Source organism: Heteronotia binoei, chromosome 7, assembly GCF_032191835.1.
Source record: "Heteronotia binoei isolate CCM8104 ecotype False Entrance Well chromosome 7, APGP_CSIRO_Hbin_v1, whole genome shotgun sequence".
Classification (NCBI taxonomy): domain Eukaryota; kingdom Metazoa; phylum Chordata; class Lepidosauria; order Squamata; family Gekkonidae; genus Heteronotia; species Heteronotia binoei.
In genome coordinates this window covers 73,985,751-74,001,954 of record NC_083229.1, presented here as the reverse complement: position 1 = coordinate 74,001,954, position 16,204 = coordinate 73,985,751, and the positions used below count along the sequence as shown (strand labels likewise).

General features: G+C 43.7%; 1 protein-coding gene across 8 annotated transcripts in view; it reads right to left on the bottom strand.

Moving 5' to 3' along the window:
• The window catches only part of TRAPPC8 (trafficking protein particle complex subunit 8), a 105,992-nt gene that overhangs the window by 53,484 nt on the left and 36,304 nt on the right, over positions 1-16,204 (bottom strand). For 3 of the 8 annotated variants that reach the window (XM_060243848.1, XM_060243849.1, XM_060243853.1), the window contains 6 exons: positions 15,163-15,419; positions 11,736-11,851; positions 9,013-9,163; positions 8,553-8,653; positions 1,148-1,253; positions 213-233 (listed from right to left, as the gene is read on the bottom strand). In XM_060243848.1, the coding sequence (XP_060099831.1) occupies positions 213-233; positions 1,148-1,253; positions 8,553-8,653; positions 9,013-9,163; positions 11,736-11,851; positions 15,163-15,419 (752 nt within the window). The remainder of the gene's footprint in view (positions 1-212; positions 234-1,147; positions 1,254-8,552; positions 8,654-9,012; positions 9,164-11,735; positions 11,852-15,162; positions 15,420-16,204) is intronic. The other 5 variants (XM_060243851.1, XM_060243854.1, XM_060243852.1 and 2 more) reach the window with 3 other exon arrangements.

Sequence of the window (16,204 nt, the reverse complement as noted above, 5' to 3'; positions counted from 1 at the left end):
ATCTTCCAGTAAAGAAAGCTTATTCTCTAATACATATATGTTTTGATGCCCAATGTAAAGAATCATACAAATCCAAAGTATACATTCTACCTTAAACAGTCATTTATACTCAGTACCAAAATATCAAAGTAATTTGATGTACACAAGAGTGACAACAGGCTTCAGCACTACCTAACCTTCCAGCTATTTAAGCTGACATTTCTATCACTCACCATTCCCATCCAAGCGCTCTGCTGCCATTTTTCCACAGAAAAATTAAAAAACAAGTGTAAGCTTCAAGAAATTTCAATTAAAAAACAAAAAAAGGAGAGAGATGGGGGAATAACAGGGACTGAACATCACAAGCTAATATTGAGCTATAATTCTGCATATACCAAGAACACCTGATCTACTTCTGTCCAATACATCATGCAGTCTCATTAAATTAAAATACTTTTTGCATGTGTGTCAAATTCTTCTGGTAAGAAAAGGCCAAGATACTTCTGATTTCTGTGACCTATATAAAATAATCACACGCAAGTAAAATGATTGCAATACAAATAAGTTCAACTATGAGGATATTTGAAGAATTATTTGACTTTATTTAACCTCAAGTCTGTTAGAAAAATATCTTTATATATACATTGTTGTTTTTCATTTTGGAATCTTTTGTTACTACCTGAGACATTAGGGGTGAATTTAAAACAAAAGAGAAGCCGTGAAAACAACAAATCTTTAGCATAAGGCATCAATTGGTTCTCCCAGTACTTATACTATAAATATCTTGCCTTTGTACTGTATGCATATTTTCTCTCTCCCAAATAAAAAATGTGCAACTGTATCATACTGAAAAAAATATACTTTAGGCTGACATGTCTTCCAGGGTATACAAATGTGATATCTAAAAAGCAGCGAGACAGAAATTTAAAAAGGTAAAGGTAGTCCTCTGTGCAAGCACCAGTCATTTTCGACTCTGGGGTGACGTTGCACACATGAAGATAAATAGCTTTCTGCAGAAAGATACAAAAATCCTGAGAATTATTACCAAGCATGCAATAAGCTGTTCTTCCAGACAATATTCTACTTTTCTACCTAGATACGTGTTTAAAACATTTTTTAAATACAATTTTTTTCTAACACAGAGAATAGTTAATAGTATCTTCTGTACCTCGGTGGTTAAACGTATCAGGAGAGCAGCTGCCTCTGAGTATTTGCTTTGGCTTTTTAATATTTCAGCACTAAGCAGCACACACCTCTCAGCCAGCATCATGTTCCTAGAAGGCATGAAATTTAAGCCCAGTTACATACATCTGCATGTTTCATTAGTGGCATCTGACAAAGATCAGTATGTGAATGTCATCCTTAATTACGTAATGGCATTGCTACAGCACTTCCTGTACAGCAGTCCCTTGATTGAGGATGCAGATGGGAAGAAAGCTAATGGGCACAGCAGCATACTAGCTTAGCTGCTGTCTTGCTATATAGAGCCATGCAAAATTGATACATGTACCTAAACGCATACAATTTTAAGGTAAAAACTTTGTTATCCAGCACTCACTAGAAGTGGGGATTGATGGTTCATCAGATGTTCTAAACCTGATTGCTCTGCTCCACTCCTTACCCATAGGAATACATAGACACCAGACCTGCCCTCATTAGGCATGCCATGGCAACAGCCCCCACACCTGGTAGGACTCTTCCCCCTGTACTCAAGCCATGGAGCCATCCCATGCAGCAGGTACCAAAGCAAATCAGCTGCCCAGGAACCCTCCGGCAGAGCTGGCTCCCTATGGACCTCTACTCCATATGTTTATCCAATCCCCTCTTGAAGCTGTCTATGCTGGCAGCCGTCACCACCTCATGTGGCAGTGCGATCCACATGTTAATCACCCTTTAGGTGAAGAAGTACTTCCTTTTATCAGTTCTAACCCAACTGCTCATCAATTTCATTGAATGTCCACGAGTTCTCGTATTGAGAAAGGGAGAAAAGCACTTCTTTCTCTATCCTCTCACTTCCCTGCAAGATGACAGCACCACTCACACTTGATTTGTTTTTAGGGAACTGAATGTTTTTACTGTTTTTAAATTTGGTTTTATCTGTTTCTGATATGTAAACTGCTGTGAACTGCCCTGAGGCCAGTCATCCAGAAGGGCCACCAAAAATTTAAATAAATAAATATTTGCCCTTGGCATTTTGAAGGCTTATAAGTAACTCTGATGCTGGCTATTGCCTAGGTAGCTAGAATTGTTTTAACTATATGTTGCTGATATTATACAGCATGATAAACAGGTTGCTTACCTGTAACTGATGATCTTCGAGTGGTCATCTGTGCAGTCACACACATGGGTCTTGCCGCAGGCAATGAATCCATTCCTCGGAGTTCCAATAGCTCGCCTATAGCGCTTTTGGCGCGCTCCCCTCCCGCTCTGGGGAGCAGGCAGCGACCGCGCATGCCTGGAGCGGGGGGGGAGCGCCCATTCCACTCAGTTTCTTCCAGCCGTCGCTGACACAGACACTGTACAAAGTTAGATAACAATCACAAGAGGCCAGCAGCGGGGAAGGCTGGGTGGGCGTGTGTGACTGCACAGATGACCACTCGAAGATCATCAGTTACAGGTAAGCAACCTGTTTATCTTCTTCGTGGTCTCTGTGCAGTCCCACACATGGGTGACTAGCCAGCTGAGTAACCTGGAGGAGGGTGCTGGTAAAAGAAGATAGTTAGTCACATAAAAATACCACATCATACTCCAAGACCTAGGGGCAGAAGCAAAAGCACTCACCATACTTCAGTGGAAGATGGATCGGAGGACTGCTTGGCCGAAGGAAGCGTCTCGTCTCGCACGAACGTCCAAAGCATAATGGGAGACGAACGTGGAAGGAGAGGACCACGATGCAGCCGCACAGATGTCCTCTAGAGAGACGCCTTGTAGAAAGGCCGAAGACGTTGAGACCGCTCTAGTAGAGTGAGCCTTAAGGCCTTCGGGAGGAGGCTGTTTAGCCAGTTCGTAACACAACCTGATGGCACTAACTACCCATTTGGATAGTCTCTGGGTAGAAATTTTGTGTCCTTTGCGAGGTTTACCGTAAGCCACAAACAGGTTAGGGTCCTTACGGAAAGGTTGTGTACGATTCAGATAGAAGGCTAACGCCCTTCTGACATCCAGAGAATGTAGTGATCGCTGCCCTTGGTCTGATGGGTTAGGGAAAAACGTTGGTAGCGAGGTGGAAGTAGACAGATGAAACTTGGAGACAACTTTAGGGAGGAATGTAGGATCCGGTCGTAAGACAACCTTGTCCCTATGGAAGATGGTGTAGGGAGGGTCATGTCGGAAGGCACATAAGTCACTTGCCCGCTTACCAGAGGTAAGGGCTATTAGTAATGCTGTCTTCCAGGAAAGAAGGTTGAGCTGTATTGTCGCCATGGGCTCAAAGGGTGTCTTCATTAGACAGGAAAGAACAAGAGATAAACTCCACGTTGGAACAAACGGTTTAACAGGTGGATGTAGGTGCAGCATTCCCTTGAGGAAGGATTTGGATAAGGGGTGAGAAAAAACCGTCTTGCCATCAATGGTGTCATGGAATGCCGAGATGGCAGAGAGGTGTACTTTAAGCGAAGAGTAGCACAGGCCTGATTTTTGCAGGGATAAGAGATAATCTAGAATCAGGTTTAGAGGTGTTGATTCTGGTCTTAGCTGATAGGGTGCGACGAAGGAGCAAAAGCGCTTCCATTTGCGTTGGTAGGAAAGTCTGGTGGAAGGCTTTCTTGCGTTGAGAAGGATATTGGTTACCTCGGTGGAGAGGCAGGCGAGTGTATTCTCCAGGCAGTGAGGGCCAGAACCCGAGGGTTGTGATGAAGTACCTGGCCGTTTGCCTGCGATAGGAGATCTCCCACGATCGGAAGGCGGCGGTAAGTGTGTTGTGACATTTGCAGAAGTCTGGTGAACCACGGTTGCCGTGGCCACCACGGTGCGATAAGGATGCAGTCCGTGCCATCCCGTGCGACCTTTGTCAACACCCGTGGCAGTAGGGGGGTTGGAGGAAAAATGTAGTGAAGGGGACCTCTCCAGAGATGTAGGAAGGCATCGTTGCCCTTCCTGCAGTAGAAGCGATGACATTTGGCATTGTCCCTGGAGGCAAAGACGTCCACTTTGGGAGTGCCGAAGCACGTGAAGATCCGACGAAGGTAGGTCAGATTGATGGACCATTCGTGGTCGTCTATGCGTAGCCTGCTTAGTGAGTCGGCCAGAACATTCTCTACACCTGGGAGGTGGATGGCAGTCATATGGATGTTGTGTTTGATACACCATTCCCAGAGCAGTATGGCTATGCGGCACAGTCGAAGAGATCTGGTGCCTCCCTGCTTGTTTACATAAAAGACTGTTGCCATATTGTCTGTAGAGATCTGGATGTGGCGACCCCCGATGAGAGGGAGGAAAGATTGGGGAGCTCTGTGTACAGCAATCAGTTCTAAACAGTTTATGTGCAAGGTCCTCTCCTGAGGAGTCCAGAGACCTCTGACAGTCTTGCCTTCTAAGTGGGCTCCCCATCCCCACATGGAGGCATCTGTTGTCACGGTAGCCGTTGGAGTAGTTGGTAGGAACGGCATGCCCTCGAGGAGGTTGTCGAGGACGGTCCACCAAGTGAGAGAAGGAAGGACTCTCCTGGGAACGGTGAGCAGGGTGCTCTGAGGTTGCACATGAGGACGGTAGGCACGTACAAACCAGAGCTGAAGTGGTCTCATTCGTAGCCTGGCGAAGAGTAGGACTGCTGTAGTAGCGGCCATCAGGCCTAGAAGGCGTTGGATAGTTAGGGCCGATTGGATAGGTTGTAGCTGGACCAGCCTGGCAAGGCTGATGATTGTCAGAGCGCAGTCCTCTGGGAGGAAGGCACGGTGTATAGAGGTGCGGAGATGGGCCCCTATGAAGTTGAGATGCTGAGTGGGGGTGAAGTGCGATTTGGTGACATTCACCCTCAAGCCTAGAGAAGACAGGAGGAGAAGTGCTGCGTGGAGATTGGACTCGAGCTGATTTGGTGTTGGTGCAATGAGGAGCCAGTCATCTATGTAAGGGAAGACTGTGATGTTTCGGATCCGTAGAGCAGCTGCCACCACCGCCATGCACTTGGTGAAAACCCTGGGTGCAGTGGAGAGGCCGAATGGTAGGGAAACATACTGGTAATGATGTTGGCCCATCGCAAACCGGAGATATCTCCGATGTTGAGGTCGGATTGTTACATGGAAGTAAGCATCCTGAAGATCTAGGGAAGCCATCCAGGAATTCTTTGGAATCAAGGGCAAGATGGACTGCAGCGAGATCATTCTGAATTTCCTGTACTCGATGAATTTGTTTAGCTTCCGAAGATCTAGAATAGGACGCTTGCCTCCATCCCTCTTGGGGACCAGGAAGTACCTTGAGTAGAACCCCGTTCCCCGATGTTGGGGGGGAACAGGCTCTATGGCCTTTTTCTGGAGCAAGTCCAGAATCTCCTGATGGAGGTGATGGGAAGGGGGGGTAGTGACAAAGTAGTGGTGGCGAGGTAGTGAAGCGAACTCGATTGCGTACCCCAGGCGTACGATGGTGAGTACCCAGGAGTCGGTCGTAATTGAGCTCCAAGTCCTGTAGAATGGGGAGAGACACGTGGGGTAGGGCGACTGAATGGGGAAGTCAAAGAGACTGCTTGGTAGGGAGGGATGATTTTTTGGTCTGCTGAGAGCGCTGCCTTTGTTGGAAAGAAGGCTTTTGTTGTGCAGGTCTTCTTTTCCAGTATTCAGTCTGCTTAGGAGAACGTTGGCGTCTTTGGAAAGATGGTTTCCAAGGTTGTTTGCGAATGAACGGTTGTGAAGCTGGTTGGGATACTCCTAGGCGCTTGGCCCTTTTACGACCGTCGTCAACGGAAGACAAGACCTCATCAGTGGAGGCATGAAAGAGGCCCAGGCCGTCGAAGGGAAGATCCTCTATCTTCTACTTGATGTCGGGTTGCAGATTAGTGGATCTAAGCCAAGCGTGACGACGCAAGGCAACTGAGGAGGCGAAGACGCGGGAGGAACAGGAGACCGCATGGCGAATTGAATTAATTTGTTGTTTGGAGACCCTGGAGAGTTCAGAAACCAGGGTTGAGGCTGTTCTCTGAGAGGAATCAGGAAGCGAGGATATGAGTGGTATGAATTGGTTCGCCAGATTAAAGGTATAAGCAGCGAAGTATGCTAGGTAGTTGTTAAGCTTCGAGTTGGTGGAAGCTAGAGTAAAGATTTTTCTTGCCAAAGTGTCTAATTTTCTTCCCTCACGATCCGGAGGCGTGGGATGTCTGGAGGGTTTGGTCTTCATGGCCGAATGAACAATAATAGAGTTCGGAGCCGGATGTGAGGCTAGGAACTTAGCATCGGGGGCATGGACGCGATAGAGGGAGTCCAGCCTCTTTGAAGTGGGGGGTACTGAGGCAGGTTTGTCCCAGGCCTCCTGAAGACCCTCCAAGTGCACCGGTAGCATTGGAAGCAAGGACCCGGGCGGAAAGTCGGACTGCACCAAGTCATGTACCATGTCCGACACCTTGGGGGAGTCCGCCTGGAGCGGTATTTTCAGTGCCTCAGCCATCAAAGTAATTAGGTTGAGGTACGCCTTGGATGCATCCGAAGGAGAGAGCCGGAGCTGTTGTGCAGGATCGGAAGGAAGAGATGGAGAGTGGTCTTCCGAATCCGAAGAGGCTGGGGACTCTCTGCCCGAGGAGGAGGCTGCCGTGGAGGGAGAGGGTGGAGGAATGACCGGTTCCGAGATGGGAGCTGTAGGCTCCGAGGTCTTGGAAGGGGACCGAAGTCGAGAATCCGGGGCCACGGATACAGTGGCAGAAGCAGTACGAGATTTAGCCACGTCTCGGTACCGAGGGAGCTCCCGGCGTTGACGCGAGGGGCCAGCCTCTTGTTCCGATGATAGGAGGCGGTTAAGGAGTCTGGGTGAGTACTCGAAATGACTTCGAGGGTCACGAAGTCGAGAGGGGCGGTCAAAATGGAGTTGAGGTGAGTCTTCGCGTTGAGTTGGGCGCGCGTAACGAGGCCGAGGCGAACCTCCATAGCGGATCCGTGGAGTAGCGGCATCACGATGGAAGTAAGGGTCTGACTCCTGGTATCTATGATGGACGTCCCAATCGGAGTACGAACCGGAATGGTGGCGAGATCGGCCTTGTCTCGGTGAAGGCGATCTGGAGAAAGGAGAGTATTCATATCGCCGTCTGGAGTAGTAATCTTGTTGCTCAAAATAGACGGAGGAACCGGAGTCGTGGCGGCTACGCGGAGAGCGTGATCGGATTCTAATCCGGTGGGAGGAGACTTGAGTTGCCGATTCACGGTACAGCGGGGAAACCGCAACATCTTGGAAGGATTCAGGTCGTAGAGATGGGCGTAGGTAGGCCTGTGTCGGGTCGGTGGTACGGTCGGGTTCAAGGATCTCTGAAGGTACCACGCTGTGGACGGAGGGCGACCGAGACCGAATTGGAATCACCTCCACAGCCGTGGAGGTGAGAGGTGTAAGCCGAGGCATGTCGGTGATGACATCTACGGGGGTCGACAATTCGGGCGGCAGGAGTGGTTGAGCTGAACTCGATTGAGCAGTCGAAGCCATGGAGGTCGAGGCCGTAGTGTCACGGGGCTTTATGGGCGCCGAGTCTGCCGATTCGGAATGGCGAGCCGATTCGGAATGGTGAGGTTTCTTAGGCGCCGAATCCGAATGTCGAGGCTTCTTAGGCGCCGACTCCGATTCGGAATGACACAGTTTTTTCGAAGACTTATGGCCAGTTTCGGCGTGCTTCGGAGGTCGTTTCCCGGACTTGTGCGTCTTTTGAGACTGAGGCGCGGCCGGGGAAGCCGAATCTCCCGCTCGAAGTGGGGGAGGCGGCGCGTCGGAAGTGGGCATAGCCCGCAAGGACCGTTCTAAGAGGAAAGCCTGTAGTCGTGCAGCGCGGTTTTTGCGTGCCTGCTTGCCGAAGTTCGCACAATACGGGCAAGCGTCGACTCGATGGCCTTCCCCGAGGCAGAAAAGGCAGTGACTGTGGCCGTCTGTGGTGGGGATTTTAGCTCCACAGTGCCTACACTTTTTGAAAGTAACTTTCCCTTCCATACGCTCCGGACGGTGAGGGGGGGAAGGGAAGGGGGAAGGGTTGGAAAAGGAAGAGAAAAGCGCAGAAACGGTGTATTTTTTTTTTTTTTAGGACGAATAAAGGGGGAAGAGAAAGCGATACCAAACGAAGTAGAGAGCGAAGTCCAAGGAGAAGACGAGCTAAGGAAGAGCGCAGCGAGGAAGGTGTTGTCCGGGCGGCGGAAAGGAAGAAACTGAGTGGAATGGGCGCTCCCCCCCCCGCTCCAGGCATGCGCGGTCGCTGCCTGCTCCCCAGAGCGGGAGGGGAGCGCGCCAAAAGCGCTATAGGCGAGCTATTGGAACTCCGAGGAATGGATTCATTGCCTGCGGCAAGACCCATGTGTGGGACTGCACAGAGACCACGAAGAAGATCATATATTACCAGCCATACAATGAAAAATTAAAACAAAGCCTTAGTCAGAAAGAACTGAACATAAATAACCACCTACTTGCAGATATCCCTGTAAGTCTGAATGGCAGTATCCATGTAATGAGCAGGGTATGGCCTAGGTGCTCCTGGCTGCAGAAAAGCAGATACTGCTGCCATTTCCTATGAAATAAATAGTTACAACCAACATTATATTTACTACACATGTACATATTACTATTATGTCAACTAATTTTACGAAGAACATTTGTGTTTTAGGCAATTTTCTGCAAGCTGTTTTGTGGGGAAAGGATTAAGGCTTTCTCTCCCCCTGCTCGCTCTAGTCTTCCTCTTTAAATCACAGACTCAGAAGCAATGTCTAGAAGTATGCAAAATGAATAATAGAACTAGATGTAACATATAGTTTTATGCAACATCAGTGGCCGCCATATTATGTCAGTAAATTCCAATAATATACAATAATCATTAACTTCTTCCCAAGCAATTGAATTCCCTTTCAAAAATAATGCTGATATACTAACCAGTGCTCCAGCAGCATATAGCATTGCTTGATCATTCAAAAAGTCTTTCTTTGCTGTATGATAACAACTATATGCCAGTTCATAGTGTTGTACCAGGAAACATAAATCTGCCATTTTCCTGATCTGAAGTTCTGGTGCTTCTGGAGGATACCTGTTAATTTAACACATACACACTCACATATAAAAATCCCTTAATCTGAGAGGAATATCATTTATCTATTCATAAACACTAGACTTTGGCTCAGCTACTTTAATGTTCTGCTTCCAACAAATACCAGCCTCACTGGGTCCTCACTGTGGTGGCACCAAGGTGCCTGCCAACATCTTATTTGGTGCCCATCAAATGTTTTCAGAGAATGGTCTGATTGGCTATGTAGATTAAATTAACATGGGTTCAGTGGTAACTACCACCATAATGCTGGTTTTATTTTCCATATGACTGGAAACCATAATGCTGGTTTTATTTTCCATATGTTTGTGGCTTTGCCTCTCGCAGCAGCCATTTTGCAGTTGTACCCTCTACCCTGCGTCCATAGGGTCTCACAGCTCAAAAAGGCTGGGAACCCCTGTAATACTCTCTTGAAAAATAGAAGCAGGGACAAATGGTGACAAAATGTCAAATGTCTCCCTTTCATCCAGGATTTTGTGGAGTTCTTCCTTACTTTTCTGATCTACCCTATAACAGAGGTTCTTATCACCAGTCACCTATATAGCATTTCATCTGATGCGCCATAGCACATTTATCCTCCATTTGGCTTAAAGATTCTTTTCTTAATAGACAACATTTGATCCAAATGTGACTTTCTCCTTGTGGAAGGTATCTTCTACTCATGGAAACTTTGCAATAGAATATTGCATGGAAAAAAAAATTAAATCCAAAAATACATATTTTCATAAGGAAAATGTTGCACTCTTGCACAAGCAGCAGCATAAAAACTGCTATGCCACATAAATCCTGGTTTCCTGAGAACAATTCTGGTAGCTATTATTTTATTTCTATTATTATTTACATTTCTTTGAAACCAACCTATAAGTCAGATTCAAGTAGCAATAAAAAACACAAGACTTCCACCATCCATTTCAATCATATTCTGCAGAAGGAGGTTCTTCATTACTTATGTACTTATGACTCATTCCACTAATGATGGTGCTCTGGCAGAAGGAGTCATTAGATTTCGCTCTTTTTGCATCTGTGGAATGCTTCTTCCACCGGAGAAATATATGATCCTTTAGTAGAATGGATCCACAGGATCCAACCCAATATGACTACACCAATTTTGCAACTATAATGAAGTAATTTCCATTGTGGATTTGAACAAACCTTTTGTCTCTTAGAACAAAGTTGGAGTCCAGAAGCACCTTTAAGACCAACAAAGTTTTATTGAGAATGTAAGCTTTTGTGTGCTAAAAGCACACCATCAGACAACAGTATGGGATGGAATTAAAAGTCCTACAGAGTGGGCAGTGAATTAGAGTGGACAGTGAATGAGTATGCAAAATAGTGAAAATATTTTTAGCAGATTAAAAGAGCAATAAGTTGGGGTCCGGTAATCATCACTTTAGCTTGACTTGGAGGAAAAAAACTGCAAAGGCAATAAACATTGGAGATTGATATCTATGTCACTGAAGAGCCCCGTGGCACAGAGTGGTAAAGCTGCAGTACTGCAATCTGAGCTCCCTGCTCACGAGCCGAATTTGATCCCGGTGGAAACTGGGTTCAGGTAGCCAGCTCCAGGTTGACTCAGCCTTCCATTCTTCTGAGGTCAGTAAAATGAGTACCCAGCTTGCTGGGGGGAAAGTGTAGATGACTGGGGAAGGAAATGGCAAACCACCCTGTAAAAAGTCTGCCGTGAAAATGTTGTGAAAGCAACGTCACCCCAGAGTCGGAAACGACTGGTGCTTGCACAGGGGACTACCTTTTTATCTATGTCATTAGGTTTCTTAATTGTTAAGAGTCATAAATTAGAGTTTGTTATAATTGTTCTATTGGTCTCCTCTAAAGCATGGATTAAAATAACATCTTTCTGTAGAATGAAACTGGAGTCTACTCTGTTCAGATACAAATAAAAAATTACATTAGAATACAGTGGATGTATCACTCTCAAGTATGGGTTAAACATCCTTTTCTAAGAGTAGTTTTGTCAGAGAGATTTCTGCTCTGTTAGAAAGATTTCTACCAAAACTGCTGCCCATCTGGATCTCCTGTCTCTTAATCAGTTGTACTGAGTTAAAGCTCAGGCTGCGTGGTTAAAACACATACTCAGTTGTTAATATACAGAAATATTATCCTACATAGCTGTAATTTATTCAAAGGCTTTTTGTGAAGGAGGTGGAAGGAAATTTACTGAGTTTCTATATAATCACTATAAGATATGGAACTTGAAAGAATATAATGTAATTGGAAATGTGTCAGATTAGAACTGGAGAGTTAATCAGCCATAACACTCACTGGTAACTGTGCACCCTTCACTCTCTCTCAGTGTAACTTAAATATAGGACAGACAAAATATAGGACATATAAATATGAATATCACTGTGCTTCATAAAGAAAAGGAAGCATAACAATAAAATGTGATTAGAACTAGTAGGGAGTTTACAGCCTTTCTTCAAAAAAACCAAGCACGTATAAAAACAAGTAACTGATGACCTAACAATAAAGCACACATTTAAAAAGCAAGATCTAATAAAAGTCAAATTATTTGTATATTTTTAGATTTACTTACAACAAACCAGAAGTACTTTTCAGTTCATTTATACTTTTCTCTGGAACTTTGCTGCCACTAAACCATTTTTTAGTTGCTGAAAATAATGACCGACTCAGGCCCTTCCTGGATATAAGCTGAAAAATAAAAAAGCAATATTAAAGTTTGGCCAAATTGTAAGACAATTATTTTATTTTCAGAGCAAAAAAGATCTGTGATTTCAGTAAATTCAGAAATACCCAGGCCTATTAATGAAAACTTGGCTAGCTTTTGCAAAATGAAGATTTCTTATTTTTTGGCAGAAGAACTTAAACTAGGGATGGGCATGGACCGGGAAAATGGAGGTTCCACGAACCAGGATGAAGCTTCCCTGCTTCTCACAGCAGCTCAGGTTCATGAAGTTTGTGGATCTTTCTTCCCTCCTTTCTGCAGGGGGCAGCTCCCTGAGGCCAGCAGAATGGAAGGCGGGTGGGAACTTCCAAAAGTAATTAAAGGGAACATTCCCTTTAATGGGTTTTGCAAGTGGGCACCATGTGGGAGTGGAGTTTAAGCAGCAAATGGCCTCTGGAAGTCGCGATTTCACCCACCTTTAAATGGCTTTTGCAAGCTGTGCCACCAATCACAAATGAACTAGGAAGTTTTTCAACTACCTTCTCATTTGATTTGCTGAGTCATGCCACCACGGAGGCCCAATTCACAAGTAAACCGAGAAGGCATAAATGCCTCTTTAGTTCACTCACTGACTCAGCAAGTCAACTGAGAAGGCATTCAAGTGCCTTCGCAGTTCACCTGTGAGTCACACCTGGCAGTTCAGCTTGGAGAAGAAATTTAAAGAGATTTTAAAATGCCTTCTCCAAGCCCCACCACCAGCATGTCTGGGGAGGTTCAAGGGCCCAGTTCATGATAAATGTCAGTTCATGTCCATCCCTAATTTAAACACTCACGTGCAACTTTTAAAATACAGCTGTTAGTTTTTCATATACAGTTCAACATGAAGGTGTGATGCAGATAATGCTTCAAATTTCTAACTGCATTTAAAAGATCAGGAGTAAATGAAAGGACCCCATTGGCTTCCCAGGCAAGGGCGGAGAAATGAGTGGCACAGTAATGATACACTCTTGCTATCTGAATTGAGACCATGAGATCAGGAAGTTTTATATTTGTCCTTGGCCTCAGTGACACTAAAAAAAATGAAGCATTTAAGATTTGTTTAGAATTTCATTTCTATTCTGAGGTCAAGGATGTCAGCAAATACCGCTACACCTCTGAATTCAGTCTGTACACTGCTTTACTGATAGATACGCTGAAGTGTAGTAGTAGTTGTTTATTATGGTCTTTAGACCAGCATAAAGCTTAATCAGGAATAAAATGCATTCAAGTGTTCTATTAATGCTTATTCAGGCAGAATATGACAACAAAAGGAAAAGATGCAAAAAGTGTAAGTTACAAAATAACTATACAATTAGTTTTACAGTTTACCAGATTATTAATTAAAAGTCTCACCCAAAATTAGGAACATTATGTTATACTGGCGTCTTTACATAGGCTTTTGACACTAATCTAGATTTTAAAAAAATTGATAATTGATGTAAATGAAAGAATAAAAAAGCAGGAAAACACAAATTTAATTAGAAAAACGTATAATTAAGACTTTTTAAATATACAAATCTTACTTCTTATACAAAGTAATAAGATATGACTTTTGCTTTTTGCTTTGAATCTGGTAAGATTTATCAGATTGAAGGCCAATAATCAGTTCCTATGGTAAGCTACAAGAACTTTTGTCCAACCTATTCAAAGTGAAAACAAATACCTCATTAACTACTGACACATGTAGTGGTACTACTGAAATCTAAAGTATTACAATCAATTCCTTCCTCCATGAGCACTAAAAAGAATTGAAGGATTTAATGTTCTATTTTAAATTTGATATAAAATAGATTGGATTGTAAAAGGACAGTGAGTTTATTTGTTCATTTGAATTCTGAGCTGAAAATGGCTCTTTATATAATGAACTCATATCATGACAACAAAATAAAAAAACACAACTAGGACTAACAAAACTGCTAATAATTCCACCAGGAAGCTGTCAGTCATTTATATCACCCCCGGGAGGGCATTATGTTCCTCAGATAACAACCTGCTGGTGATTCCTGGCCCCAGAGATATTAAGCTGTCCTCGACCAAGTGTAACTTTCTGTCAAATATCAGTGACCTGTGGGATGGTATGCAATTCGGCAGGGCCTACAAGGCAGAGATGTTCCGCCAGGCTTTCAGTTGAGGGCAGCAGCAGTTTACATCATGGCTGGCACCTTCCCCTGCTCACTGTTTCCTTGACTGATTTAATTCTCCCCCCCCCCCCCCATATCAAGGAGGCACCCAGAGGCCGTAAGTGGGAGGGAACAGTAAATTTTGGCACTTGATCTTAATATATTATATGTTTGGATATTGATTTTATGTTTTTTTACTGTCTTTATAATTCTGTACATCATCTACAGCCCCACAATTGTGGGAATTAGGTGATTCAAAAATGCAATTTATAATAAATAATAAGCAATATCAAGTCAACTAGCCATCTTAAACCATTAAAATGAATTTTAGAATTTGTTTTACTTTTCATCACACAGAGTTTAGTTTTCCACTGCATAGAACTTAATTAGCAAACATGATGCTGAATAATGCACCGATCTTTATACAGTCATTAATCGCAGTGCCTGATTTCAGGGACTAATATTTTTTAGGTTTCTCTAGCAATTGCAAGTACGCTTTATTAATACTATGATGATGCACAAGTGGCATACAGCAAGATTTTAACTGCAACCTGACTATGTAATTAAACAACATAATCTGCGTGCAGAACTGTGTGTGTACAGAATATTTTGATTATAGAATTTTAAATACTATGGTTTTTGTGATGAGGAATAGCAGTTTAACCCATCAGACATAAGCATGAGCAAGGGCTGAGATTCTATGCATTCTCACAGAGACTCACAGCACACATGGCACAGTATGTACAGCCATTTGGATTCCAGTCCAAAATGCCAATATCATTATTACGGTATTGAGTATTACACTTTTTTGTTGCCATTAAATCACTTTTTTGTTGCCATTATGGAAACCCCATGGAGCTTTCAAGGCAAAAGAAGTTCAGAGATTATTTGCCACTGCCTGGCTCTGCATCACAACTCTGGTCTTCCTTAGTGGGCTCCCATCCAAATACTGACCAGGGCCAACCCTGCTTAGCATCTGAGATCTGACAAGATCAGGCTAGCCTGGGCTAGCCAAGTCAGGGTCTCTAACACTTACTTAGCAGTAAACCTTCAACCCAGTGGGCCTTGCATTAAAGCAAATAAGAATAGGAATGCATGTGTATTATAGACACTAACGTCTTTTGAGTTTACTGATGACATGAAAGGTAACTCTGAGTTTTAGAGGGAAAAAGACTTACCTGGTCATTAAGTTGCCTGATCGTTTTTTCTATATGTGGCAGAAGTCCCCTAAAAGTAAATTCCTGAATGAACTGTCGAATTCGATCATGATCTGTGAGTGTCAAACACATGCCATGTGGTATCCCGGTATTTGACTTCTTTGATTCATGCAGTGATACATTTGATTTCAGATAATCAGTGCCATCAAAGCAGCCACTATCACTAGTGTGATCCAACTGGAGTGGGTGAGTCTTAAAGTTATTTGACAAACCATCTACTGGAAAACAAATTATGCAGTCCATTACACATTGAACTAAACACTGATAACAGGAACTACTACTAATAAGAAAACTTAGGTTGATATCTTTCCACTCACTGAAGAATCAAGGTGGTTAGCCATGTTAATCTATCTGTAGCAGCAGAAAAGAGCAAGAGTCCAGCAGCACTTTAAAGACTAACAAAATGTATGGTAGAGTATGAGCTTTCATTAATCACTACTCACTTCTTCAGATACCAGTGACCCATGAATGCTCATACTCTGCCACAAATGTTGTGAATTTTGGATTGTGCAATTGGGCTCAGTTCACCATACCATAACCTACACTCTTCCTAAGGGTCCCTTGACCTTCCAGAACCATTTTGTTTGGTTTTACACAGAAGAAAGGAAGAAAGATAAGTTCTGCCAGCAAAACTCTAATTTATGGCTCTTTGAATACAATCCCAGGTTATTATATTACAAATATTTCATACCTTGTATATAACCCATTATACTCCTCTTATCACTCTCCTCTAAATCATACTATTCAAAAACATACAAAACTGAAAAATAAGCTGTTTCCCTATCTATCAAACATTTTAGATTTTCCTTCTCTATTATCTGTGTCATTTTAAGGTATTTTTGTAGCTACAAAAGAAATATTAAATACCTACACTTGTAAACAAAACTACTGCCAACTTACAGCCACTGACACTGTAAAATAGTTACAAACAAACCAACAAGATAACTGAGCCAGTTGCCTCTGCTCGTCAAGTTGCCAGCCTCCCTAGCCTACTTGGTCACCA